Here is a 26,732-nt window from a genome sequence, read left to right on the forward strand (position 1 = left end):
TACAGGTAAATTTGTGGCAATGAAGTGGAGTCTTGCAGCCAGATACCTCTGCATGTTTGCTGTCTCCATACTGCAAAGCTCAAAGCGCAGTACAGAATGTATTTTGACCCATATCACTAAAGAGCCTGAGCAGATTCACTGTAGCCTTACTTGTGTGGGGTTTTTTTGAGATTTTAAATGTGGATGCAATAGGAAAGGACAGAATGCTAAAGTATGATGCACAGCTAGTCTAGAGTGTAAATATATCACATAGTCGCTCAGAAACTAGCTAAGTATTTTTTAGCTATCAGGGTATTCCAGAAATGCTTGGCATTTCGGGTGACCTGCTCATGCAAGCAACTCCAATGGTAAAGGAAATCTGTGTTCTAGAAGTAGTGAAAGATGAGAAAGAGCATAGATTAGCTGCCTGAAGGAGTGTTGTTTGGATGGTACCCGTGAACTGGATGAAATTCAGTAACACACAGTGCAAGGTCATGCATAAGAGTAATAAATTATAAATGGGGAGCTCCTCATTTGAAAGTTAATTAGCAGGAGGAAGCAGGTATGAGCTATTTGGCTGACAAGATGAGTATCATCCCCAATGTAATATATCTGTAAAGGAGGCTACTATGACCATAAAATGCATCAGGATGGATAATGCTAGTACAGCTAGGGATGTTTTAGTAGCATTTTGCAGTGTTCTACTGAGACCTCAACCATAATTTGATAATTCATGCCTACAAAAAAATGGAGTGAAAGTGGAATGGCCGTACAGAGGAGCTACTAGGATATTGAGAAGAATGAGGATCCTATATAGGAGACTAGAAGAGCTTAAGTTGTTTAGCTAAGAATCAGTGTTATTAAGAATAGGTAAGTAAACACCAGGAATAATTTAAAAAAAAAAAAAAAAAGCCAACTGTTAATAGTAAATGCCAAAGCTGGCTTACTGCCAAGGGGATTTCAAATGGCTATGAATATATTTACTCTGACAATTGCAAGAAGCCTGGTAACTATTTAGAAGAGTGATGCTCTAGGACAGCACTCCAGTGGGAAAAGTATGAGCAAAAAAACCTGTTTTTAAGAATGATCTTGATGCAGTTGGTGCACAATCTGTTTATGATGGATCTTGATGTATGATAATGCGGGAGAGGGATGAAGCTGCAATTGCAGGTATATAGACTGGATTCATGAGGTCTTTTCCAGGTCTTTAGCCCTGATGGCCCATCAATAGAAAATGTAGGTCTTATTGCTTCCCTACTGTCTGGATGCATAAAAAGGTTTCTGCACAAAGGACACTTACTTCTCAGCTATTAAGCGATTTTACTGTCTCAGCTCCCTAATTGCAGGGTGTGTTGATGCATAATGTATGGTCAGGAGTTCCTCTGTGTATGGGTGTCTCTTTTCCCTTTCTCCTGGCTTGGAATGACAAATTTTGATTTGCATCTGAGCAAAGTTAGTTGTTTCATGTCTGACCTCTTTCTTGACATAGGTAAGTAGATTCCTTACATAGTTCTGTCTGGCTCCGAGTTCGTTTTGGCTGTGACAGCAGTGGATATGTTACCTTCCAAAACGCATTTTGTTACAGAGCAGACCGAGTTTGAAGAGAGCGCTGCAATGGCATAAGCTTGTCTTTGTGACTGGGCCCTACTTAACTGTTTTACCAGATACTTTCTTTCCGATAATACATGTTTATTATCCTTGGAGAAGGCTTTTTATCAACAGCATCTTTTGTCATAGGCACTCTTGATGTTTGAGCTTGTATACCCTCCAAGTCTGTGTGGGAACTCGCTTGAGATTTAGTGAAAGCCTCTAAGGAGACTTCATTGTGGAGAGTCAAGGAGCCTTTTCGCATAATACCCCAAAAAGAACAAATTCTAGATTCCAAAGACTAAAGCAAGCTTAAAAGGTGAAAGTGACTTTGTGGGTTAGCCTGTGAGTGGGTTGTGGGCGGGAAGGTTGGGGGGATTGTTTTGTTTATAGCATGCCCAAACCATAAAAATAACCTGGAATCACTGTCAATGCTAAAATGTAAGGTTTGCAGTGGATGTATGTTGTGATCTATATGACAGTAAAAAATTTCACTACAGAAGAGGCTGCCGGATGCCGGTAGTGATCGTCGTGTCGTTCTGCATTGCTAAGTCTGTCTGAGAACATCAGTTCTTTCACAGGTACCCTGATTTGGTGTTAGCTAGTTTGCGACCAGTTTTGCGAAGCTTTTTGAACAATGAAAACATTTCCTGTGTGTTGACCTTAAAAGTCGTTACCGGAATCAGAAGTCTGAATCTAGATGGTTAAGTATTTATCATGTCAGTCAAAGTTATCAATTAAAGAATTTTCAGGACAGGAGTATTTCAGTGAACCTTTGGTTTCCTCCATCTTCAGAGTACCTTATTGCAGCCACATTCATATGATTGCCTTATTATTGGTGAAGAGAGAGAAAAAAGTATATCTGCGTGTGACAGACGGTCATCACAAGGGGTCATGTTCGGGCTGGTTGGATCCCGCCTGGGTTCTAACTTTAAGAAGCTTTTAGCTACCGGAGTCTAGGAGAGCAACTCAGGTCACCACTGAATCACGGCCTAATCCTAGCAAGCTCGTTGAATCCATTCCTTCTGCTTTTTGATTGGAGTTCCCTACATGCCCGCAGTTGTACAAAGCATTAGGCTGCACTTGATTTTTGGCAGAAGCCGAAAATCAAAGACCTGCCGCAGTGCATGCAGTACATAAATGCTGCCTGTCTCCCCAAAAGGAAAACAAGATTATTTGTTTACTTGGGCTATATTAAGCTCATTCCAAAGCACAAACAGCAACAGCACTAGGAATTTGATTAGACCACTCACCCAGAATCTAGGGTGCCTGAGTTTTTAGCTCTACAAAGTACAACAGTTTGAAGCTGTAGCCCCCAATTCCAGCAGAGTGGCCAAACCACTTGCTGTGGGGTATTCTGAGCTCCTCTTCATGTACTGTTTTGAAGCGAGGCCTCTTTGCCTCCGTAAAAAGTAAGATTCTGGAGGGAAACTACACAAGAATGCAATCTGCCTTTTTAGATTGAGGTAATGGATATACCTCTACGGTTTGGGCAAAGGCCTGGGTTCTGGTTCCTGTTTTGAAGGCTGATTTTGTATTTTCCATTTAGGAGCTCTTGGACTGAATGAATTAACCGTGTGTTTATAGCATGGGCAAAACCTTAGTGCGTTGCATTTCGTTTTCCCTCAGCAGAAGGGACGTGGTCACAACACAGGTTATTCCATAGTCTGGTATTTATAGCCCTCTTCTAGACAGGAATAAGCTGTGGATTTAATCTGTGTGAAGTTAGTTTACCCACTAACTGAACAACATGACCTTTTTTTTTCCTGCCAGTGGGAAGCTACCATCAGAAAACTTGATATTCTCTTTTTGAAATTGGAGTGAAGAGTCAGTAGAGCTTGCGCGAACCAGGTATCTACTTGGGGACGCGCTGGCTGTGCTTAGTGATTTCTGTCGTCTGGTGTGAGGTGACTCCCTAATAAATGTGTCAAAGCACACAATTGTTCTCCAGAGGCAGCCAGTGAACCACCCCACTGAAGCCAAGTGTGTGCTTTAGGCGTTATAAAGGGGTGCGTAGCAGCGGATGTTTCCATTTGGTCTTTTGTCTCACTTCTGTCATATGTGGTTTTGTAGGCTGTCTGCTTTGAGGCTTGTTCTCTGCGGTTTCTGTCATGGCAGAAGGACTTTGCATCAATAACGTATCTCCTTTTCTCGTCAACTTCAGGGAGGTTTTAACCTTTCTCAGGATTTGAAACAAAGCTGTGTAATAAAAAGCATTACTTATTTCATAGTTTAGAGATTTATAGTTGAACATTTTCTTGTAAATACTAGAATTTTTGTATTGATGGATTCAAGGAAACATCCCTAATTTAGCCAAATCGAGGCTGTATGTGGTGTGAAGAAAGGAAATTCTACAGGACTGAGCTTCACTTCCATTTCTTTTGCAGTGTTTCAGAAGGCTTTGTCCTTAGCTTAGCTAATAGGAGGAAGGTTGCATCCAAGACAGTAAAATCTCACTGGGACAGAGCTACTCTTTTTTTTTTTTTTTTTTCTTCCTTTTATCAGGGCAGTGATCATGAACTTTTTTCTTTTAATAAGAATAAGATTTAGCAGTGTTTTGCACCTAATCGCCTGACCTTAGAATTCTAGTAGGGGAGCTAATATCATTCTGGATTTACCTACATTTCCCCCTTTCTGCCACATCACGTAGAATACTGGATTCTCCTTTCCCATGATGGAAAGTTGAGAACTATCACTTCTTGCGAACTTTAGGTTTGCATCGGTTTCAATTCTGAAGCACCACTCCCAAACCAGTCCTTTTGCAGAAGTGCATATGTATGTGTTTATTTAGATATTAGAAGGATACTTTGCACCATAGATGCTGGATTCTCGTAACTAATTTTGTTCTGCTTTGTTTTCATTTTACATAGAAAATCTGAATCTGCACTATGTTCATTTATGTAATTTGCTTGAAGCCTAAACAATTCAAAGGATCTCAAATGAAAGCACATGCTTTTTAGTAGACTCCAGGGACTCGAGAGGAGTACATCTTTAGAAAAAAAATTCTTGAATAGAAATCAAAGTTCACAGGTTGGGCACTACATTTTCTCTTGGCAGCCTTTTCTGGTGTTAATTGCTTGGGTAAGTTTCTGGCACTGTATGTATGGCAATACTCGGTCACAGATTGCACAAACAGAATTTATTATATCCACAAGTTCTTATGTATGTTTTCATCCATAGTTTTAAGGTTAGCCTACCCTGGAATTTGGTACAATTGTTTCAGTATTTGTACGCATGCTATTGATTTCCTTAGTCATCTGTATACAGGTTGGGGGGGAAATATCAAGAAACTTGCACAGGGGAAGAGGAGCTTCTTTGCCAGCTCTCTGAGACTGCACAATGTACTAGATAATTTTGCACTCTAGTTTGAAATCAGTAGCTAGATTGTAGACTCAAATGTGCTGTTCCCCTCTTAGCCACAACTATTGATAGTAGTGCTTAACCTTTACTTTCTGGTCTGCAGACCTATACGGCTAAAATACATCTGATTACAAATATAAAAACTCTTGTAGTAGCAGCTGTTAATGGTTAAATTTTAGTTGATCCTGAATCTTTTGAATCATATTGAACACTACTAAGCGTTATGTATAAATATTAAATAAAAGCCTGATTCTGGAAAAAAAAAAATGTGAATTAGTACTGCTCAGCATAACTGCTAGAAAATTGGATCTGTTTTGAGGAAAAGGTAAGGAAAAATGCTACGCAGTTACATTGGCACGACTCCAAATTATTTTTGCTAAGAATAAAAACATTCATCCCAGCTCCTCTGTACTGAGAACAGTGTATCACGTTTAGCTCCTTTTGAAATGCAATGAGTTATGGTTCACCTGATAATTTAAATGGGAAGACTATTGGAGAAAGAACATAATTTTTTTGGCGTAACTCTTCCATATACTTATTAAGTAATTACTCTAAATCTAAACCTAAAACAGCAATCCAGACTAAGCATTTTACGAATCTAAGCTGCATAGTACAAAGCTTACGTATTGTATTTTCATATGAACTTTTTTGATGCAATGGTGGTTTTTTTTTCTTAAAGTAGGGTGGAGTCACTCTCTGATGTGCCACATAACTGCTTCAAAAAAGAATGTACAAAGACTTCATGTTACTGGCGTGTCTTGAAGGCCTAAGAGCATCCTTCTGTAAGCCCCCAAATGTGACTTTCTATTTTGAAGCTTACACTACATAAAGTCATGGACTTGTACTCTCTTTTTGATCACAAAATTGCATCGTTGGTCGTTATTTAGAAATAGCGGAAATGAAAGTACATTTAATATTTGAACATAGAAACCATTGTCACTGTTTTCCTTTGAACGTATGTGAGGCCATTATAAAAGAAAACCGATAGCTGTGTTAATGGTAAGGTGCAGCAGGGACCTGTCATCTCTGTACGTTTGCCTATGAGAAGGGATTTGATGTCCTCTTTCTTCTCGAATATGTATGTATGGTTTCGTGGGAAAGATCAGGATCTCAATAAAGGGGGCTCTTTAGAAATATTGTAGCTAGTCAGACTTGATAGCTTTCTGCTCTCTTATCTGTTATTCCAAAGTCTTTGTGGATGAAACTGATGCTTTTTTTTTTCTTCCTACTTTCGAAATCTGTGTGAGCATTTTACCTTCAGTTTTGCCTTGTATGTTTGACAGTCAGCAGCCTACTGATAGATTTTTTTTGTAGCCAATTAATGTATTTAAATTGGTGTCCTTGCTTTGTCAGCTGTCGTCCGCCAGCCTTGATGACAAAGGTAGACAGATGGAGGGGGGAAGGGATGGTGTTGTCAGGATGAATGTAGAGCATAAGGAACGTGTTAAATTGACAGCCTTGAAAACTGGAGTCTTCTGATCACCTATGTCCTTGCAGTGCTCACAGTTCCTTCTTGTGCCTCTGCCCCACCTCGGGCCTAACAGTAAGTTTTGTGTTTGCTTTTCTTTTTTGTTACTTCTTTCTTTGATTACCTTGTGCCTTGTAAAAGTAAAGCTCCTTTTTCTTTTACTTTTCTTGTGCTTTGTGACTGTTGTGTGTGTGTGCTTGTTACCCTGAAGTACCAATCTGGGAGTATGTTCCAGGCACAGCTCGCAAGACAAATGGAGCCCGCTTGTTTGTTGTTATGACTGGGTTTGGGTTTTTTTTTTTTTTTGTAATTATCATAGCTGCTGGCAGCCCAAAATAAAACTTTTGAGGTCGTAGCCATTATGTAAAAGGGAGCGGTGCAACTATTTGTGGCATCGGGGTCTATTGATTTAGTGCAGCATGGCCGCGTTAGCCGGGTGCGCTGCTACGTCAGCTGCGCGCTCTATTGTTTCAGCCGCCGTGGCCTTTGTGTTTGATCCTGTCGGTGCTTGCGTCAGTGATGCGTATCGGGGCCTGCGTGATGTCAAAGTGTGGGTGTTTGGTTAGAGGGACATAGTTAACCTAATGTGCTGCAGTAAATCCTGAACGCCGTTCCCTCCTGGGGATAACAAAGAGAGTGATTCATTGCCGTTCACATTAGACTAATGCTAAGTATAGCAGCGCTCATGAGCCGCAGTATCCACACAGATCAGTATCAAAGTCACTGCAGCTTTCTGAACGCGATGCCAGAAGATATTTGCTTACAACCAGATCTGTATGTGCACCTTTTGTAAGGTGTTAACTGATTTATCAGTTTCGCTAAAAGGTAACTCCTGTGCAAGCGTTCGGTTCAAATAAACCTTCTCAACTTAATCCCGCTAATTAGCGCAAAGAACTTGAAGCGTGCCAGCGCGGCGGACGGGTGGCTGACAGTAAAAACCAGAGCGGGGCATCCCGCGGGGTGGCAGGGGAAGCGCCTCTCCGTGGCCACGACGCTTTCAAGGGAGGCCGCCGTCCCGCCGGGGGCTCAACGCGGACGGTGCCGGGGAGGGGGGGGCGGCGCGGGGCGGAGCGGAGCGGAGCGGGCCGCAGCGCACCTGAGCCGCCCCGCCCGCCGCCGCCGCCGCCGAGCAGCCGCCCGCCTGGCCCCCGCGCCCGGCCCGGCCCGGCCCGGCCCGAAATGAGCGGTAAGGTCTCCCCGCCGCTCTGCGCCCCGCCGGCGCGGCGAAACACCCAGCAGGGCGCGGAGCTGAGCGCAGCCCCTGGGCTGGCGCGGGGGCCGGCAGCGGCAACCTGGTGCTTTGGTGCCTGGAGAGAGCGGGCGGGGGGGGGGGGGAGAAAAAAATGGGGGGAAATCGGTGAAATCCTAAAGTCTCGGCGGGGTCTGCGCTGGGGGGCGGCTGCCGCTTCGCGCCCGTGAAACCAGCAGGAAGGGGCTGCGCTGGGAGGCCATTACAACACCGCGTTTGTAGGTGCAGCCGCTGCCCCGGAAGGATATTCACCCAGACGGAGGGGGGGGAAATACCGTTTGGACACCCGCAAATGCGGTGTGTTCGCGTTTGCGGCTAGCTGCTCTTGCAAAACTTACAACGGAGCGGTGTTTAATATTGAAAGCAAAAAGCCACCGTGTATCTGTTGGAGGAGTGGGTGGTGTTATCCCCAATTTTTCAGGAGTTGCTGGGTTTATATATTCCCCCCCCCCCCCCGAGTCATAGCAGTCATGCATCACTGGTAATTTTGCTACACGTTTATGGTATCTGTGATAAGCAAAGTAAGATTTCTTTTACGGTCTTGAACATAAACGTTAGAGATGTTAAACCTGCTCTTACTGTTGGGGGGAGGGGGAGGGTGATTCTGCTCTTGGGATTTTTTTGTTTGTGTGTGTTTCCTGTTTAAGGGCATGTGCTCTAAGTTTTATGTGATCCTTGATAGAGAGCTTGGGTTTTGCTTTTTGTTTTTTTAAACTTGGAACAAAATGCTCATTTGGAGACATCTTATGAGCTTTTCCCTTTCATAATAGTGAAGTAGCAAATTTCTGTAAGAGACTCAAGTTGGAAGCGTGGGGAAATACCAGCATCGTGGGTTAAACGTGCCTTTGTTGTGTGCAGTAAGTCCTTTTTCAGAAACAGAGTTTAGAATGGTTACGTGCTTGGAAGTTTTCTGCCAGAATAATTGTTTTTCCCCTTCTACGTGGAGAGAATTTGTATATGTTACAAGCAATACAGAAGGTTCTAGATGTGCTCTTACAACAATAAAATAACCAATAGTCACAATGACAAAGTGGTTTGCGTGTAGTCGAATTCCATTTATGTACGATAGAAAAAATTAGATGTTTGGTTAACAAGACTCCTGATGCTGTTGTTTGCTGATACTTAAATCATCCTCTTCTCCTGCCCAAACATACTGATTTTGTCATACACCAGTCTAACCTAAAAGCATGGGAATTCCTCTTACAATATATTTCACTTAAGTGAAGCCAAAAACTTCACATTAGTTATTTTAAAAAACAAAACAGAAGAAAGTATTTTTGCTTTTATAAAGTATTAGCATTTAATCTTTTCTAAATATGGGAAATTTTTTTTTTTGTAACAGTTCTGCAGGTGCTTTCTGTTTCAAAGCCAGTAACATCGCTGCAAAGACCCTATATTAATTAAAATGCATACAATCTGCTGACTTTTTTTCTTTGCTTTCCTTTTCCTTGAATGTTCCTGTATCACTGCACAGTCATTTGGGAATCTAAAGAGAAGTGTGTTAAGAGTTCAGCCTTACATCTTGAATGTTAAAAAATATCTTTCCATTAATTTTGGACCCTCAAAATGCTGAAGTTTAGAAAACTGCTGACTGCGTTCTAAAATTGCAAGAATTTTTCAGATCCTTTTTGCCTTTATTTTTATTCTTGTCTGCTAGATTACGGTGTACTCAAACTCCCTTTGCGAGGAACTTTAGAACTGTGTTGCGGGTCAACCTTTGTACCGGATTAGAGATAACTGCTTTTTGTTTGTCAAGACAGAGGTATTTTAAGCACTAAATAGGAGATCTGTACAAAGAAGTACAATTTGCTGATCGGGGCCTAATTGTCTAAATTGACAAATTCTTAGGGTATTGAACAACCAAATAAAAAGCTAAATATGGAAATACCTACCAGTTCCCGAGGAAACAGGCAGTCTGTGTTACAGTTCCTTCATCCTCCTAGGCTGTTGAGGTCACTATAAAAAGTCTGAGTAGCTGTGGACTTAAGTTCCAAGTAAATTGAAAATTATGTGGTTGTTCATATGTGTTGATGAAGATGAGTTTAACAGACGCTGCTGCATCTTGCATTTATTATGAAGAAGAAACTACAGGTAAACTAAACAAGATGCAGGTTGTATAAAACCCTCTCTTATTTAAGAATTAGTTTTTGGCAGGTTGGTCTAACGGTAACTTTAAGTTACTTGGTGACCTATTCCAATTTATTGTAAGGTAATACTTTTGCATACTCTTCAGCTTTTTTGCTTTTATTCATTTCACTTTTTCGCTGCTTTTTCAACACAGGTGTTCCACTGAAACAATTTTGAGTTTCACCTGAACAAAGACCTGAAGGTTCAGTATTCAAAGTAAAGCATACTGTAGTTCTTTTATTATTTGCTGTTATACAGTTCAGTTAACCTTTCAGCCACGACCTTGTTCTTAAAAATGCTTTACCCCTGCAATCATGAACTAACACGTCATAGAGAATAAAGCTGCAGTTCTTTCTAGCTAATGTATTTCTGAACTTTACTATCTTACTGTAAAGGAGTCCATACAGTGTAGGTAATAAAATCTGATTGCGTGCTGCTACTTTAAAAAAAAATGCTTTTTGTTCCTTTATCCCATTCTTGACATTCAGGCACAGTAATCTTTTTTTTTTTTTTTTTTCTGTTGAGTTTATTCTTATTAAAATGGAGTGTGCTAATCTTATGTAACTATACTTTATATTTGCTTAGTACTTTCCATTTGATAAACTGTGTTAAGATCTGCAAACCTTAATGTGAGGACTAGGAATGCCCTCTCAGATAGAAGTATTGTAATTTCCCTAAGAGTTGGATGATGCTTTTGCGAACTTCACTGAACTTAAGAAATCTGGATTTTCTGCACCTCTGAAGGTATAATCCACAAATTCTGTGAATTTGTCATAGGTTACATAAGAAATCTGCTCTCAAATTGAGAATGCAGCCTGGGAAGTCTGTATCCTGACCTTGTGGTCCTGCCACAAAACTTGGTCAGATTCTGTTGTGTTTCAGTTGCTCTCCAATATGTTGCTTTTTGTATTTTAGACATAAGAATGTGTGTGCAGGGTCCTACTTGAAGCCTGTGCCAACTTGCTCGCTCTCGTAGAGGCCACTACCAGATACTGAGGAGGCCAATGTAAGAATAGGGCAGGCACACAGAAATAACTTTCTCGTTCCTAGCATAAAAGCTTCCGGAGCCAAAAGTAATATTTGGGTTTTCTGCAGTTCTTAATGGATTGCTTCTCCCCATAGCTTGTTTAATTGCTTTTGAACCTAACCTTTAGCTTCCACCATGTTCTCACAGCAAAGAGTTACACTCTTGAACTGTGCATTTCATGAGAAGCTCCTTTTTCACTGTTTTAAGCCTTTTACTTAATGATTTAATTTGGAATCTCTGGCTCTTGTGCGGTGAGAAACTGCAAATGATCTATTTTCCTATTTTAAGCAGACTGAGATTTTTATAGGTCCTTTACCGTTTCTCTCCTTCCTGCCCCTTTACCTTTTAACCATCTCCAGGAAGCATCCTGGTCTCTTTAATCTTTCCTGGGAAAGCAGTACAAAGCCTTTGTAAACTTTTCTTCCACTTTTGTCCTTTTCTAGTTCTATTATGTTCTTTTTGGAAAGAGGGAGAGAGGCATTGCGCATAGTGCTCAAGATATTGGGGCCCAGTGTGGATAGTGTTTTCTGTTCACGCTCTCTTATGTCAGTAATGATTTTTGATGTTCTGTTCCCTTCTGCGAATGCCACTGAAGAGCACTTGGCTAATGTTTCCTTAGAAATACATATAGTAACTCCACTGTCTGTATATGGTTACAGCTAATTTATGGCTTAACACTGTAAATATATACTTCCATTGTAGAAGCGTTGCTTTACGTTTATCAGTGCTTTTTTTATACGTTTTTACCTTCTGGTCGTTCAGTACTGTGAGTCTTTTGCAGCTCTCTGTGTAGACAGCTGGTAGATGTGGCTGTTTGTTCCCTTTTTCCAGAAGTTTGGTTAATACGGTGAACAGATTCTTCTTCTCATCCCTGTGGGACTCCTTTGGTTGCTGTCACCAAGCCAATTTGAAAGCTAATAGTTTACATCTCTCCTTTGTTTCCTGTTCTCAAGCCAGTTAGTTATTCATGAGCAGCCCTTCTCCCCTTTTAACCAAAGGCAGCTTTGCCTCTTTAAGAGTCTTTGAGAGAGAGTCAGAAGCTTTCAGAAAATCCCAGGTATGTAATACTGTCCTTTTGCTCGGAGCTCTTTGAAGGTATCACATTTTTGAGGCATTGCTTCATCTACAGATGCCACATCAGCACGTCCCCATTCTGCCATATTTATCCAAGTATTTGCAATTTCCATTCTTTGTTATGGTTTCTTTCCAGTTGGCATGGTACAAGGATCATCGTGGTCTCACAACTTTTATCGTTGGTAGGGATAGACTTACTGGTTTGTAATACACTGGCTTCCCCTTGGGATCTTAAAAGTTAATGTCTGTCTTGCTCTCTCATTCCTGTGGTACTGAGATGATTTTGGGTGACAGATCACTAGTAACAGAACAGCGTTTTTGTGAGAAGTTTTCTTTAAAACTCTTAACTGAATACCATCTGGTCTTAGCCATTTGTTTCTGGGGAGGGAGGGGTGGTGGTGGTGGTTGTTTTGGTGGTGTTCTAAAGTCTTTTCTAATGTCTCTTCGTTGCGGGACATTTCTGACTTGTCACCTTTAAAGAAGCTTTTGTGGTATTGAGTACCTCCATGAGCTCTTCTGTACCCTTATTGAGAGAAGGGAGAAATATCTGCTAGTGATGGGATTCTGTTGTTGTTGTTTCTTTTAAATGTTTCTTAGGTTTCTAAGAATGCCCTTTGCTATAATTTTATCTGTACAGTTCATTGCCTTTGATTATCCACGTTATCTGTGTATTTTTTTTTTTACAGAGACTTTGCAGTTCAGCATGTTCTTTTGAACTTTCTCAGATTATTAAATGACACTGTACTGAATGTTTCTGTAACCCATTTAGGTCCTGCTCAGGTTCCAATGATGTCCCCAAATGGTTCAGTGCCTACTATTTATGTGCCTCCTGGATATGCCCCACAGGTATGTCCGTTCATTTGATTCTTATTGTTTTGTTTGCATGAAAATTATAGGAGTAGAACTGAAATGGCTTATCCAGTAAGTTGATATGTCGAGTTTCAGAGTCACAGTGATCCTGCAAGTAAATAATGGGAGATGTCCCGTAGTATCTCTGTGATGGGAGACTCTTTCATGGTTGTCTGCCATTTAGTTACAGATCAACTATCTAAGTTGTAATAGTAGACACAGTACCTTACTGAGTTCAGGATCCTAAGGTACTAGGTGACATCTGAGCGTAAAGAAGATTCATAACACAAATAATGCATTTTCCAGGATCTGTCCTGAATTCCGGGTTTGTGGATGCTTTTTCCTGGCACCAATGCAATTTTAAGGACATACACAGTTCCATCTCTGGGAAGTTTCCTGCAGATCAGGAGTAAAACAGATCAGATAGACGGAATGTAGCAAGCAGCATGAAAGAATGTCAACCCCCCACTGAGGACAAACGGTCGTACAATATGTGCTTCTGCAGCTTATCTTTAAAATGGGGCTCTCTCCTCATCACTGCTGGAGGAGTCCTAATTAAGATATCTGAAAATTAAATCTGAGCCAAGCTAGATAACATCCTTTAAAGGTGATTGAAAGGCTGATTTATCTCATCTATTTTTGGACACCTGTCTTAAGGCAAGATGTACTGTCGTCTTTTAGATGAAGGGTTTTTTTTCTTTCCCTCAACTACAGGAAGAGGCTAGGGGTTAGTAGGTCAGACTTAGATATTAAAGCAGATGAATGCCACTCTTGGATCTTCTCATGGCATTCTGCTGCTGTGACCAGTCTAGCTTTGCAGATTCTGTGTGCCCATCCTGTGGTATATATTCAAATAACAGCACATGAAATGCAATCAGAAACCTCCCAGTGTCCAGGAGATGTTGCACAGTTTATCTGAACTTCATGACAAAGTATCCTCTAGGAAAAGTCTTTTTGGTTGGGCAAACTAGTACATGGGTTTTCTGTAGTTTTACCTTTCAGCTATTGAAAGTTAGTTGATAAATTGGTCATAAAGCTTGCATGATTGCATTCCCAAACAGGTAGAAGAGGAATGAATTACAAATCATGAAAGCCCATTTATCTTTAGATTCATAGTACAAAGACTTGATTCCTATTAAGATTCACTTTTAAAGAACGAAAAGAACTTTGGAAATAATTGAAATTCTCAGTTTTACCATAAGCTAATTTATTGACTGTTTAATTGCAGTTGTTGAATTACTGTTTAAAAAGTTTTGTAACCTGTAAAATTATGAATAATTTTCATGAAATAAACTTATCCTTCCATTGAGGACAACTTTTCAACAGACAGACTGAAGGACTGAGCTTTGCTGGGGCATGTTTCTCAGCCTTTCATGGGAGCTTGTTTGTTCAAGCAAGTGCTGTGCCTACACAGGTCTGTGACTTTTGAACTGGAGGTGCCTCGCATCCATCCAGCTTCGAGTGCAGGTGGAATGAGCTCATGTCTGCTGCTTTCATCTGAGTAGAAATATCATAGCCCAGCAAAACCTGTGGGTTTTAAGGCTTTTGAAGTATTTACTGCTGACAAAACATGCCAGCTGTTGTGGTTTACATTGGAAGCTTCTGTTACAAGCTAGAAGATTTGATAGCAGTCTTGCTAAAAGGGAAAACTACCGCTACTGAGCTAAAAGTTAGCCCAGATTTAATGTAGTCAGTCCCAGCAAAGTAACTTACATGGTTACTTCGGGCTTAGTGTATTTTTAAAAGTCAGTACCTGCAGATGGATTCTGAGAGAAATTGGAAACCAGCCAAATGCCTTAAACCATCAGTCTAGAAGAACAAATTCACTGTAACCATCTTTTATCTATCTATTTTAGTTTAATTCTATCATGCCACTACTTGCTTCAACTGCTATTTAGCAATGACACAACATACTGTCCTCTGGAAGCTGGGGGTAGCTGCAGAATGCAGCATGTTTGTTTTTCTTGCAACACATAAATTGTAATTTTTCAAAAAGCAATTCACAAGTTTAGAAAGAAAAGGGAGAGTTGATTTATTTCTCCTTCCTTTTTCTTTCAGAGTTGAAGTAATGAAACTCTGAAAGAAAGCACATTGCCTCTTTATTCATGCTCTCCAAGCTGTCTATATTCATATCTGTTGCGAATCCTCCAGTGGTATTTGGTTGGTTCACCCAGAGATACGAGCCTAGGCTAGAACTAAATGTTTGGCTAGTAAAACTATGATAATAGATAAATGGTTTCTTTTTAAACTTAAAATGATATATGTGGCATGATTCTGTTCATGCTTTATTTATTTATTTTTTTTTTTCCTGTTTGCAGTTGCCTGATAGGGGCCTACACTTAAGTTAATGTTTAATTTAGGTACACAGAGGTATACCTAATTTGTTAAACTCTTTGATTTTATGCAGCTGAACTTAAGGTCCCTGTTGCTATGGTCTGGGTAGCTATCTCTGAGTTGCACAGAATGTCAGCAGACCCAGGAAAATATATTAAATAGTTCTAAGTGTTCTAAATTTGACCTGAAAAATAATGAAATTATAAACTGTAAGTGCTAGCAGTGTTTTTTTAGGGGTGCTGCATCCTACATAAACTGAATATACCCTTAAGTTTTTGATCAGTTTCCTAATAAATTTCATGATAAAGTTCTGTATGTATCCCTGCCATATCCATCATATCTGGATTGCATGTTAAACACAAAGCTGTAATCAGAAACCATACTGGATCCTTTAGGAGAATAAGCACTGGCCCAGATTAGGTGTAATGGGCCTGAAAGCAACAAAAAGGTCTTAATGGATTTAAATAAAGGCTTACTCGATATCTCTTTCTCCATTTTTGACTTGATCTAATCTGTGGTTCAACTTTAAAAGCACACACACGCCCCTACCCCTTTTGATGTTCACCTTTAAAGTTATTGAAGCATGAAGTAACTGGCTTACATAATTTACTCTGACATGCTGGGATACCGTAGGGGTCTGTGAAGTACACGTAACCTGCCTCCTCTGTGTGCCTCAGACAGCTCTGCAGGTAAGGCTAAGGACCTACTGACAATTTCAAGTCTGAATTATTTTCTTATTTAGAGTTTCTCTAAATCTGAATGTTGTTGCCATGTATAGTGCTCCCTAATGTGTGATAGCATATTTGATGAGGTCATTTTTGGAACAAGCAAAAGAGCCTTCAAAATAATTAAAATTACATTTCAGTGTTTAGGGAAATATATTGGAGAACCAAAGTTTTAGTTGTCTTCACTGCTATTAATATGTCCTGCCTGTAGGTACCAAACAGCCACACTTTAAGTAGATATGAAGAGCATTGTCCCTTATGACAAAAGAATAATGTTACTAAAGACAATTTCTGTGTGCTAAACGTAGCCAACCCTTTTCAAAGTCACACAGTGTGTATTTGTTTTAAAACTGTGTTCACTTAGAACACTTGCATTAATCTCAATTTCTGTTGTTTTATTTATCAAAGCAAGATGATCAGCTACATTATACACATACTTTGTTTTCTGAATGTTGCTGCTTGTGTGTAAAAATCTTCCCTCCACTATCCCACCAGAAGCTTTCAGCTTTGTCTACGTAACCGTTTTCCTCAGTACAGTAGTGAATTTTTGAAACAACTCCCTACAGCATCCTTACTTACCTTGTGCTGGTTTGACTTGCAGAATCAACCTGGGGTGTGCAAACTAGATTCCTTTCAGAGGAAAACAAAGCCAGAAGCTCCGTTCCAGATGTGTACCAGTTGCACTCACACTGTGGTCCAAACCAATGATTGAGCCTCCAAAGAGCTTTCGGTCATATACCCAGTGGAAACATTGACAGCAATGCACGAGGCTAAATGTAGCCCGGCATAATACTCTTAAATCTCAAACAGTGGACGTGGAAGTGTCTTGGCACCAAGCGCTTCAGTCTGCTCCTATTGCATCGGGTTACTTGTCATTGTAGATGTAGCCTGTATGTCCATACCCGATTTCAAATTCCAGTGAAAACTTAGGTCATAGGGTTGCCTTGTCCCCTGCTTAGGAAATATTCAGGATAGTCTAGCTTTTTCTTGCTTCTTCTGTTTTTCCGAATAAACATTTCTTCTTAGAACTCCTACAGGACAGTCCCCCTGGCATTATTGTGGAACAATTTTTTAGGAAATAGAAAACAACTACTTATTGGCATCCCAGATATTTTGTCCCCACGGTACGTCGAAGTCGTGATCATGTCATTTAGATATTACCAGCAGAGTCATATTTATTTGTAAATTTATCACTAGTGGTACCATCTAGAGAGGGTCGTGATGGCCGTCCTTTCTGTCTTTAATGTGCTTCAAGGAGTGACCCCTGTTTGTGATCCAGCTGATGGTTAATCCTTGTCTGGAGTGAAGAGCTTTTTCTAGTTCGGCGCCGGTGCCGTAGGCCTTTGTGCCTCCTCACCGACAGACACCCCCCCCCCCCGCCTTGTGTTCCACGTGTTGTGCGCAACGCTGCTTGGTCCCATGCGTCTTATGTGACCGCGCTTATTCTCATCGTGAGATCACATATGCTGCTTTTGTTTGTTTGCTTTTGAAGTTTTAGTATCACATTTCTCCTGCTTGCCAGGGAGATTTTTGCAGTGACAGACTACTTGGCACAACCGGAGTCTGGCACAGGCTGCCGCAAAGGCTCTCATTTTCTCTGAACTCCATTTGGCTTCTTTCAAAGCGCAGGACATTTTAACAGCAAAAGTTTTTTTAAGAATCTTTAAACATTACCTTGAGCTGTAAAGGAGTATTGAGAAGGCTGGCTACCATCCTGCAGGATTTGTACTTCAGTAGCTTGGCAGATGATGGCTGCTGCATGCTGACCGGTGTGAAGCACAGCACCTGCTGGGATAGTGTAGGAGGACTGCGCTGGGCAGATAGCAGAGATCAGGTGTTGTCCTGCCTGTTCTCTCTACTTGTACAGACCCAGATCAGGCCAGGCACCAGATCACTTCCGGGGAGCCATCTAGTTGTTGCATTGTCGAATCAGTCCTAGGAGCAGTGTTGCATGCAGGCGGTGTGAACGAGTGGGGAAACAGGACCTTGGGGACAAGATGGATAGCCCTTAAATTGTTTTCTTTCCACATGCAGTTTGTTCTTATCCTCTCTTGTTTTACTTTTCTTCCTATTTGGAAGAGGTTTTGCTTCTCTGTTCGGAAGGGTTTTGCCATTGCTGGTTTTAAGTAGCTATAGAAACATGCCTTTCAAGCTATCTCATTCCAGACGTGTTTATGCTTCTGCTTGTTGCTACGCATTTCTCCCTGATAAACGTTATCTGTCGTTGCACAGGTTATTGAGGATAACGGTGTTCGAAGGGTTGTGGTGGTTCCCCAGGCTCCGGAATTTCACCCTGGTGGTCACGCGGTGATACACAGACCTCCGCATCCCCCCCTGCCTGGCTTTCTTCCTCTTCCAGCCATGATACCCCCTCCACCCCGTCATATATACTCACCAGTGACCGGAGCGGGTGATATGGCAACTCAGTACATTCCTCAGTATCACACCTCGCAAGTCTATGGAGATATGGGTAAGTAGCTTATTGCATGTTGCAAGTTCTGTCAAAGCAAATATGCTGTTGTAAGAGTTTCCAGAATCAGTGCTGCTGATAGACTTTCAAGGAGGACTGTAGCTTGAATACGAGCCAGACAAATTTTATGAAGATACCAGGTCTCTTTTTTTACTGAAGCTTACTATGCCAGAAAAGGTTCCTTTCACTAAGTTGATTTATCTTTTCAGAGATGTATTAAATATATAGGTTTTTTGTGTGTAGCAGTTATAGATTTGCCCAGGAAAGGCAAAAGGAAGCAATGCAGGAAGTGTCTGTAGTGATTCAGTTGATGTTTTTCACCGTTTAAATCCATACCTGAGCGTTGTTTTGAGATACGAGGTCTTGTAAGTGTCCTATTTAAGGCATAAAACAGAGTGCTCAGTGTTGTTTACAAATAAAACGCTATTTTTCATAAAACCATGTGTGTCTAGTCTGATGTCCCTTACTGAATTCGAACTTGAGTAATTAGATGTTACCCACCTGAATTTTATATTGTAATTAAAATTGCCTTTGGTAATGCTACCGATATCTGTCTTTAATGCTGTTTAGTGGTTTAGCATACATGTGTACTGACTAGGGGAGGAGGGGTGGAGCTATTAGATAAATATTTGCATTTCCCGTACACTTGTTTTTCTGTAGATAAACTTCTGCTTTAAAGTAGATGTTGGTCATAAGAGACTGAAGTTGCTGTTTTTACCGAAGGAAGGGAGAAGCTGTGGAGAGGGAGACTAGCGCTTTGTCGTGTTGGTGTAGATGCACAGATTCTGAATATTGTGTGATAGAGCTACTAAAAGTATTTTTGATTACCCTCTACATAGTCACTATGCTTAAATAGTCATGAGTTACAAAGCAGTCAAGTGAAAATACATGCGTGTCTTGACATTTCTGGCATTCTCAGAATGTCTGTATTCTTACATTGCGGTTTATTTTATACTTTCTTGCTGGTTTGACAGTGATACATCATTAGATATTTCTTGGGTGCTTACTTATACTTTTATTAGTTGCTTGGTTTACTGTAGATGAGAGTTGTTTACTTTTAGTTTGCTAAATTAAGAGTTGGAGTTTGATACTAAAACGCATACGGTATAAAGGATGCTTTGTAATGAAATAACGCATTTTAGGTTATATCCGCTAGATTATATCCCCTTAGCAGGAATTCTATTATAATTGGTTAAACTACCAAGATCATAAAAAAAGATTAGATGATAAAGAGGGATTCTTTGGTTTTCCTTTGTTTTAAATACAAAAGTTCAGTGTATTTACATTAACTAACTCTTTGGCTGAAGCATTTCAGTATACCAAATCAAAATGAACTTTTGAAAAGCAGCAATAATTTAAGCCATAGAAGACAAATAAGGATAGATGTCCAAAGTTAGTAGTTAATGTTTGATTCTCTGAAATTGTCTTTTAATATATATTCAAGATGACCTTGAAATTCCAGGACTATTTTATTTTTTTACATATTTGACGCAGATTTCACGTTTAATTCTGGACTGTCAGCTTGGGCTATGGCTTTCAGATGTCAAAGCCTACAATTCTTCCTATATGAGGAATCAATTTAAGGAACAAAATAATCAAAAGTGCTTAGAATGCAGTAGTTCTCTAACAGGAGAACCTAAGTTGTCAATGTTGATAACCATTAAATTCGTAAATATACACGGGCTTGTCTAATAGTCCTCTGTTACATTTTCTGAGAATTAAATTGAGCTGAAAAAAACAGGAACTGAAAAGCTCTCCAGTTTTGGGACTGTATCCCTCTTGCTAAAGCTATTTATTTGATTTAGTCTTTTGTAATTCCTAGCACACAAGAAATAACAAATAATGGATTTCATTCTCCAACCAAATGATATAACTTACCCAAAAATGGTCAAATTCTATACTAGTTTTAAAAGATTGTTTTCGAAAGAGGTGACAGATGCATTATTTTTATTTTGCTAAGCTATCTACATTGAAGAAATTACTTTGAAGGTTGAAATCCCTCTTGCTATTCCTTGTGTCCTGAAAGCTGACTGCGCTATAAAGCGTTGGCATTTGCATTCTAGAAACTCAGAGGTGATGTATCGGTTCTGCTGATGAAGTCAGTGGCAAAATTTCCATGTCCTCAGTGAAATGAGGTTATTGTGTGCCTCGTTTTGTGTGGCACAACCCTTTATTTTTACAGAATATAGGAATATACTGGCACGTTGAAATTTCCATCGTTGTTCCGGTACGTTTTAAACTGGTCTGTGTTTATTGAGTTAAACGTGTGAAAAATAATATTATTATTTATTTTTGCTTAGATCCCAATTTACACTCTGCTAATAAGTTTCAGATCTTTCCATCTTTTCTGGTGGACAAATGACAGCATTATCTGAGATGTTACTGGAATTTTTAAGATTTTCTAATTCACTTTGAGATGTTTAAAAATAAACTCAGATATTCTGAATTCTTTTTTTCATAGTTGGGTTGATTTAAGAATATGGTTAAGAAAAGCGAGTTTTGATAAATAGTCACTTTTTTAAATGATTTTGTGACTGCAAATTGAGATCAGTTCTCTTCTGTAGAGTTCTTCTTTTTACATTTCACATTTTTTTTCTATATACAAATGACGCATAAACTAAGCAAAGAGAGACAGAGATTGTTCATCCTGAGACAAATCTCTTTTGTCCATAAATGTAACAAAAACCAGCTGTTTTCCTCGTTTCTCATAGGTAGGATTGCACTAAGGAAAAAGAGTTGGTGCCATGTGATATTAAGCCTTCATTGCGTCGTTGAAGTGTTTGTAAGCGTAAAGATGAAATGAATAAAAATGATAAAATTGGACAGAAAAAATTACCTGTCTACAGTTTTAATTTTTCCATGAGCTAGCAGTGACTTTTTTTTCTTCCAAATGGATGTTCTGACTCAGTGATGGCCCTTTTTGATGAAACTGCAGCAGTGCTTCAGGTTTCTGTGCGCAGAGTAGCGTATGTGTAAGACCTATCCATACTACCTTCACTCTTCTAATATCTTTCAGTTGTCCTGTTTTTTGTGGGTTTTTTCTATTGCTTTCTTTTGAAGTTACCATTGACATAATAGAGCTATGGTTGTGTTTCAAAACTTAAAACTTCTGTACTTTTCATTCAGCATTACGGCAGACCTGATTCCCTGTAATAAAGTAGCAGTAGTTTTTTCTGTGTCGACTTTATTCCGCACCATTACAGTTCAAGGAAAAATATAGAAACATCTTAAGATTCATTTTTTAACTAGAAAAGGAAATGAAAGAGTGCACTTTTTTCCTCTAACATGGTAACAACCGATTAGCGTATAAAAGTTTTTACCTGTTGGACGCTTTCGGTTTTACAGTACAGAGGTTGGACTAATTTCAGTGTAGCACGCTGAAAGTGCACACAAGCATGCACATAGCATCTTCAAAAAGATTTGTAAATGCGTGCTGTTCTTAATGAAATTTTTTGTATTTTTCTTTTCTTACTTTCACTTAGATACTCTGCCTGCTCATGGAAGATCCAACTTTAGAGACGAAAGGTCTAGTAAAACATATGAGCGGTTACAAAAAAAATTAAAAGATCGACATGGAACTCAGAAGGATAAATTAAATAGTCCTCCATCATCTCCTCAGAAATGTCCTTCTCCTACAAATGAGCATAATGGACTTACAAAAGGACAGGATGCAGCTGGTGTAAGCACAGGTTCTACCAAAAGCAAGTCTCTGAGTAAGGGAAAAAGCAATTCTCAGACAGACGCAGAAGTGGAAGGTAAGTGTTAACAAAAATAACATACGTATCATGCCAGGGCAGCGTCTGGCTGAGCATAATCTTTGTGGATAGAATAGCATACTTTGATAATCATGAAGTTGGGTAGTAGCCCACAACTGCACTGATTTGAATAGAATAGAGTTAAGGACAAGTGACCTGCTCCTTATATTCGAAGGATAGGCCTAGGAGAACAAAACTACTGAGCTTCAGGTCTCCATGTAGATTTGAACAAACAGTATTTGTCATATTCCATAGCACTACTGAAAGAAAAATCTGGACTTTGGCCAGAGTTGCTTTGGTGCTTGCGCTTTCATGAATCAGCGAGTACTGGTGATCTGCCTGATAGTACAGAAGACATGGAAAGAAGCAGGGCCTCTGAAAGAGATCTATATTCAGTTTGTTAAAGAGGAATTTTTCTTAAAAGGGATATTGCCTGTCCCTACCAATTCATTATTGAAAGGCCTTTGCAGAAAAAGACTGATCCTTAAGTGTTCTGTGTAATGTGTCTCTTGCCTAATGAAAAATAAAGATAGGCAGGTACACTGAGAGTTCAAAGTAGTGTGGCAGATGTTATGAAGATAGGAGTGGGTAAAGATGGACAAAGCCGTATATACTCCCAGTGAGAAAGAGACCGAAATGCCAACAGCGTAGTGTAACAGAAGCATACTGATCTATCAGTGAGGACAAGAGGTTCCCATGCGAGCATTGCTGGTGTGGAGATTGGAGCTACAAGATTCTTCACGGCTAAACCAGGTTAATGAATGGGATGACATGAATCCGAGTTTGTTACGTTAGTTCTGCAGCTTCGATAAAAGGGATGCACTGACTGATTTTTATATTCCTTGCAGTCAAATCAGGATTCAAGAAGAATCAGTCTTTTACACAAACATACAGTACCCTTAACTAGAAAGTTTCATTGTGCCTCAAGACTGGAGTTGTTAATGTGGTCATCTGTGTAGAATGTTAAATGACTTTTGAACTTCTGCTGTTGAATCCCTGCAAAATAAGGACTGAAACTTCAAGCGTGACTTCCTGTTTTCCACAATACTACCCTAGGGAGTGTGTTATTCATAATGCTTTTATTGTGTCGCTACACAACTTACAAGCCACTGGTATTGCGCTTTAGATTCAGAAATCGGCATCAAAGGCTTGTCGTTAGTCAAGTGCAATTTAATCAGAATAGAGAGGTGCAACTATTGATGCTGAGGGAAACAAACTGTGATGTTCTCAACCAGTTGAAGGTTCCTATGAGATGATGAGTTTTCCCTGTGCATATTGCTGTAGCCCAGAAAGAACATGAAGTACCGGTAACCGGTACCAGGACGTCTGTTCACCTACAAGAGCTGTTAAAAAGTTGTATGTAGATGGTGCGATGTGAAAGCTTAGTAGCGAGGGATGCTTTTAAGATGCAACCTAAGTTCAGCAACTAGGAGCATTCACTGAACTGTTGCTCCAGATTTGGATGAATACTTCTCACTGTGGTTCCAGAGTAATATCTCGCTTGGCCTCAGTTTACTTGCAGTTAGCTGGTATTCATCTGTGAGCTAACGTCAGGAAGCCCATTTTTCAAATTTGTTGAATTCAAGAGGTTTTTGGAAAATGATAGACTTGATTTAAAAGGAGGAAATACAATGTACTGTGACTTAGAATTGTGGTAACAAACACAAATCAAAAGTGCGTTTAATCAATTTCGGCTACAAAAAGACAAATTTTAGAAATATAAAGTCATAAATAGATTTGACTTGATTTCTTTTTTAAAATTTTGCCAGGATTTATCATTTTAACTTTAAGACAGGTCTTTAAGTGAAAGAAAAATGCCTGGCAGCACCTACAAAACTCTGAGTAGCCTGTTCGTTTACCTAATATTGTAATTTGATCATTGCAGTGCTGTGTAAGAGAAGGCACGTAAAATATTTTCTATAACCCTTCTGAATACTCTGAACACCTCAGGTGTAGCTTCAGCTGAAGCAAAACACCGTAAATCTTAAATCTTAAAGCTAAGGTTTGCCACCTTGCATCTGAGAGGCCAGCAGTGTTACCAGTAGCGCTCCAGCTGATGTGCAGTGACATATTTAAACTACTGTACATTGCCTGTTAATCTGCATCCCAAGAGAAATCTGTAGAAGATATCTCTGATAGCTGAGAGATTAAGTTGTCCAGAGCAGCAGTTTTGATATAATATGTTAGTAAAAGATAACCCTGCTTTCTGTATTTCATTACATCCCAGAACAGATTTAGGAATAGTTTTATATGAACAACTTCTTTGGAAGCTTTTTCAGTTTTATGTTGGCCTAGATGAATGCAAGTTGGCAAGGTGTTCTATTTTATATGTACTTTAGTTCATGTACTGTACTTTTTGAACTGTAAGAGCTATTTCAGTGTAAAATCACTAAATAATGATTCATGGGTACTTTTTGTTTGCTTTGATTTTGTTCTTTAAGAAAAGGATGAAGAAACAAAAGCACTTGAAGCACTTCTTTCTAATATAGCCAAGCCAGTGGTAAGTAGACGTGGATTTTTCCATAAAATCCAAAAGTATCTGTTCCTGTTTTTTACAGTTACACTTCCTTTTCTCTGTGCCAAGTTTAAAGGCTCTTTAATTCTCAGTAGGAGTGAAATGCAGTTCATTTGCACTCACCAAAACGTAAATGACAAAAGTCATATTCAATCAATCAATATTTTTGAAGCTAAAATTGTTTTAATACTTAATATTTTCTTGGCCACTTTGTGAAGTCCTAGTATTAACAGAATTAAAAATATATATGTAGAAAAGCTTATGACATCACCAGTTACACAGGTTGCTTAACATCGTCTCTCTCTATAACATCTGTTTTCAGTTTTTTTATTGCTTAGATTAGTTTAAGCAGTTCAGGATACAGTTTTGTATCCCAGGTTTAGCTGTTTCCAGAAAAGAGTTTGGAAGAATCTCTAGCACCTCCAGGGAAGAGACGCATTAAATTTGCTAAAGAAGGTGATTTTCAGGGGTGTGCTTTTGACTTACCTGTTTGAAAATCCACCAATTTGTGTCGGGTTGGTAAAACTGTAATTCATAATCTCTCTGAAAAGACTCTTGAACTCACTGTTGCCGAATTCAGCAGTTTCATGCATTTTAGAGCAGTCTGCCTTCTTTTCTTTAATCATTTAGGCCTTCCCTGGTCCTCACCTTTTTGTGAGGATTTACATGTACATGTATTCTTTCTTTCTCCAACCTTCTTCAAACCCTGGCACCTCAGTCCTCTGTCCATCAGTCCTCCTGAGTAAAAACAATCCATATTCCTTATTGTAGACTACAAAAAGTCCATGCAAGTGAAGCTTCAGGAGGAGCTGGCCATGGCTTTGTCAAGCCAGCCAGCTGCTCCTTCCAAAATCCGGCACTCTGCTTTTCACCCTTCATCACTCCTCCACACACACACGCACAGAGCTGTAGTTTCTTATCTCTTTGACTGAAATAGATCACATTACAGAGAAAAGGAAGAAGGAAAAAGGATAAGACGGAATTGTCATGGGTCTTGCAACATCGCCATTCGTCAGCTACGTGCTTTCTCCCCTTCACCTCCAAGGCAACCTGACCCCAGTTTTAATGTATTCCAGTCTTAATTCTTCTTGTATAATGTATTTTACAGCCTGGTGCTGCAAGGCCTGGGTGGGGATTGTAATTGCGGAGAAAATCCTAAATGCTTGGGGTCCCCTACTGTGTCCAGGCATCAGAATAGGATAATATCTTCAGTGCCCCATGTCTTGGATGGCTAAGCAGCTTGGAAAAGGAAGCTATCTGAATCGGATAGAGACAAAAAGTCTGTGAGGAGGAGCTGAGATGAAGAAATGGAAGGGAGTAAGCTGGTTCTAGCCATTGCTGGAGTGAAGACAGTAGCTGTGACAATCAAATTCAGTAACAGTGGACAGGATGGCCACGGAGATGGCCTGGAGCCAGTGGAGAGGCAATAAAAATAATTTTTGGAAAGAAACTGGGCTTGGCAAGATATCTTGGAAAGATTAAAGTGTGCCAGAGGAAGGAAGTGAGAGGTGTGGAGACACTCCTGACAAAGAGCCCAGGTAGGAAGGGCAATCAAGACAGAAGGATCCTAAAACAGATGAGGAGTGTAGAATGGGAAAAGGACACCCAGGGGAAATAGAACAGTGGGCGTGAAGTCCTGGAAGAACAAGATGGAGAACAAATGGCTTTTCTGTTCATTATTCTTACAAGGAGACTGGTACTGGAAAGGCGGAGGGATTCTGAATGTCTTGTAAATAAGCAGTGAGCAACCCAGGGAGTAGTAGCAGGAGACTGAAATGAGCTAAGAGAGATTAAAGTTGGTTGGACAAGGATACCAGAATCATAATGTCGGACGGAAGACTGCAGCTGAGTAAGTGAGGAGTACAGACTGGAATGAAGAGCCAGTGATAAGGACGAGGACTTCAAGAAGCTGGAGAAGGAGGGAAAGAAGTGATTGTGGCCGTGGGAATAAAAGAGTCTGTATCAGATAGCATCTGTTTTTTCCGTAAGTTCCTGCCATTCACTGTACAAAGTAGACCTACTTTGGGAATGGATCAGGGCTATGTAACTAAGGGGACAGTTGTTTTTAGACTCCTTTTGTCTCTGGATGATGAGGTTCTATACCGACAACAAGGAAGCATATGCCTAATTTAGCCACGTGCTCAGAGTGGGGTGGGTATACTGCCAGGTTAGTTTACCGCAAGATAGTTCAGTGTCAGTGGGACATGTTGGAC

General features: G+C 40.0%; 1 protein-coding gene across 15 annotated transcripts in view; it reads left to right on the forward strand.

The window, feature by feature from the left end:
* Window positions 1-26,732, forward strand: part of FNDC3A (fibronectin type III domain containing 3A) — a 123,308-nt gene that overhangs the window by 57,144 nt on the left and 39,432 nt on the right. For 10 of the 15 annotated variants that reach the window (XM_068929842.1, XM_068929839.1, XM_068929848.1 and 7 more), the window contains 4 exons: window positions 12,641-12,717; window positions 18,012-18,249; window positions 21,732-22,004; window positions 24,446-24,504. In XM_068929842.1, coding sequence (XP_068785943.1) covers window positions 12,641-12,717; window positions 18,012-18,249; window positions 21,732-22,004; window positions 24,446-24,504 — 647 coding nt within the window. Of the gene's footprint in view, window positions 1-7,155; window positions 7,220-7,498; window positions 7,581-12,640; window positions 12,718-15,687; window positions 15,744-18,011; window positions 18,250-21,731; window positions 22,005-24,445; window positions 24,505-26,732 lie in introns of those variants that run through there. The other 5 variants (XM_068929845.1, XM_068929844.1, XM_068929851.1 and 2 more) reach the window with 3 other exon arrangements.

Source organism: Struthio camelus, chromosome 1, assembly GCF_040807025.1.
Source record: "Struthio camelus isolate bStrCam1 chromosome 1, bStrCam1.hap1, whole genome shotgun sequence".
NCBI classification, from domain to species: Eukaryota; Metazoa; Chordata; class Aves; order Struthioniformes; family Struthionidae; genus Struthio; species Struthio camelus.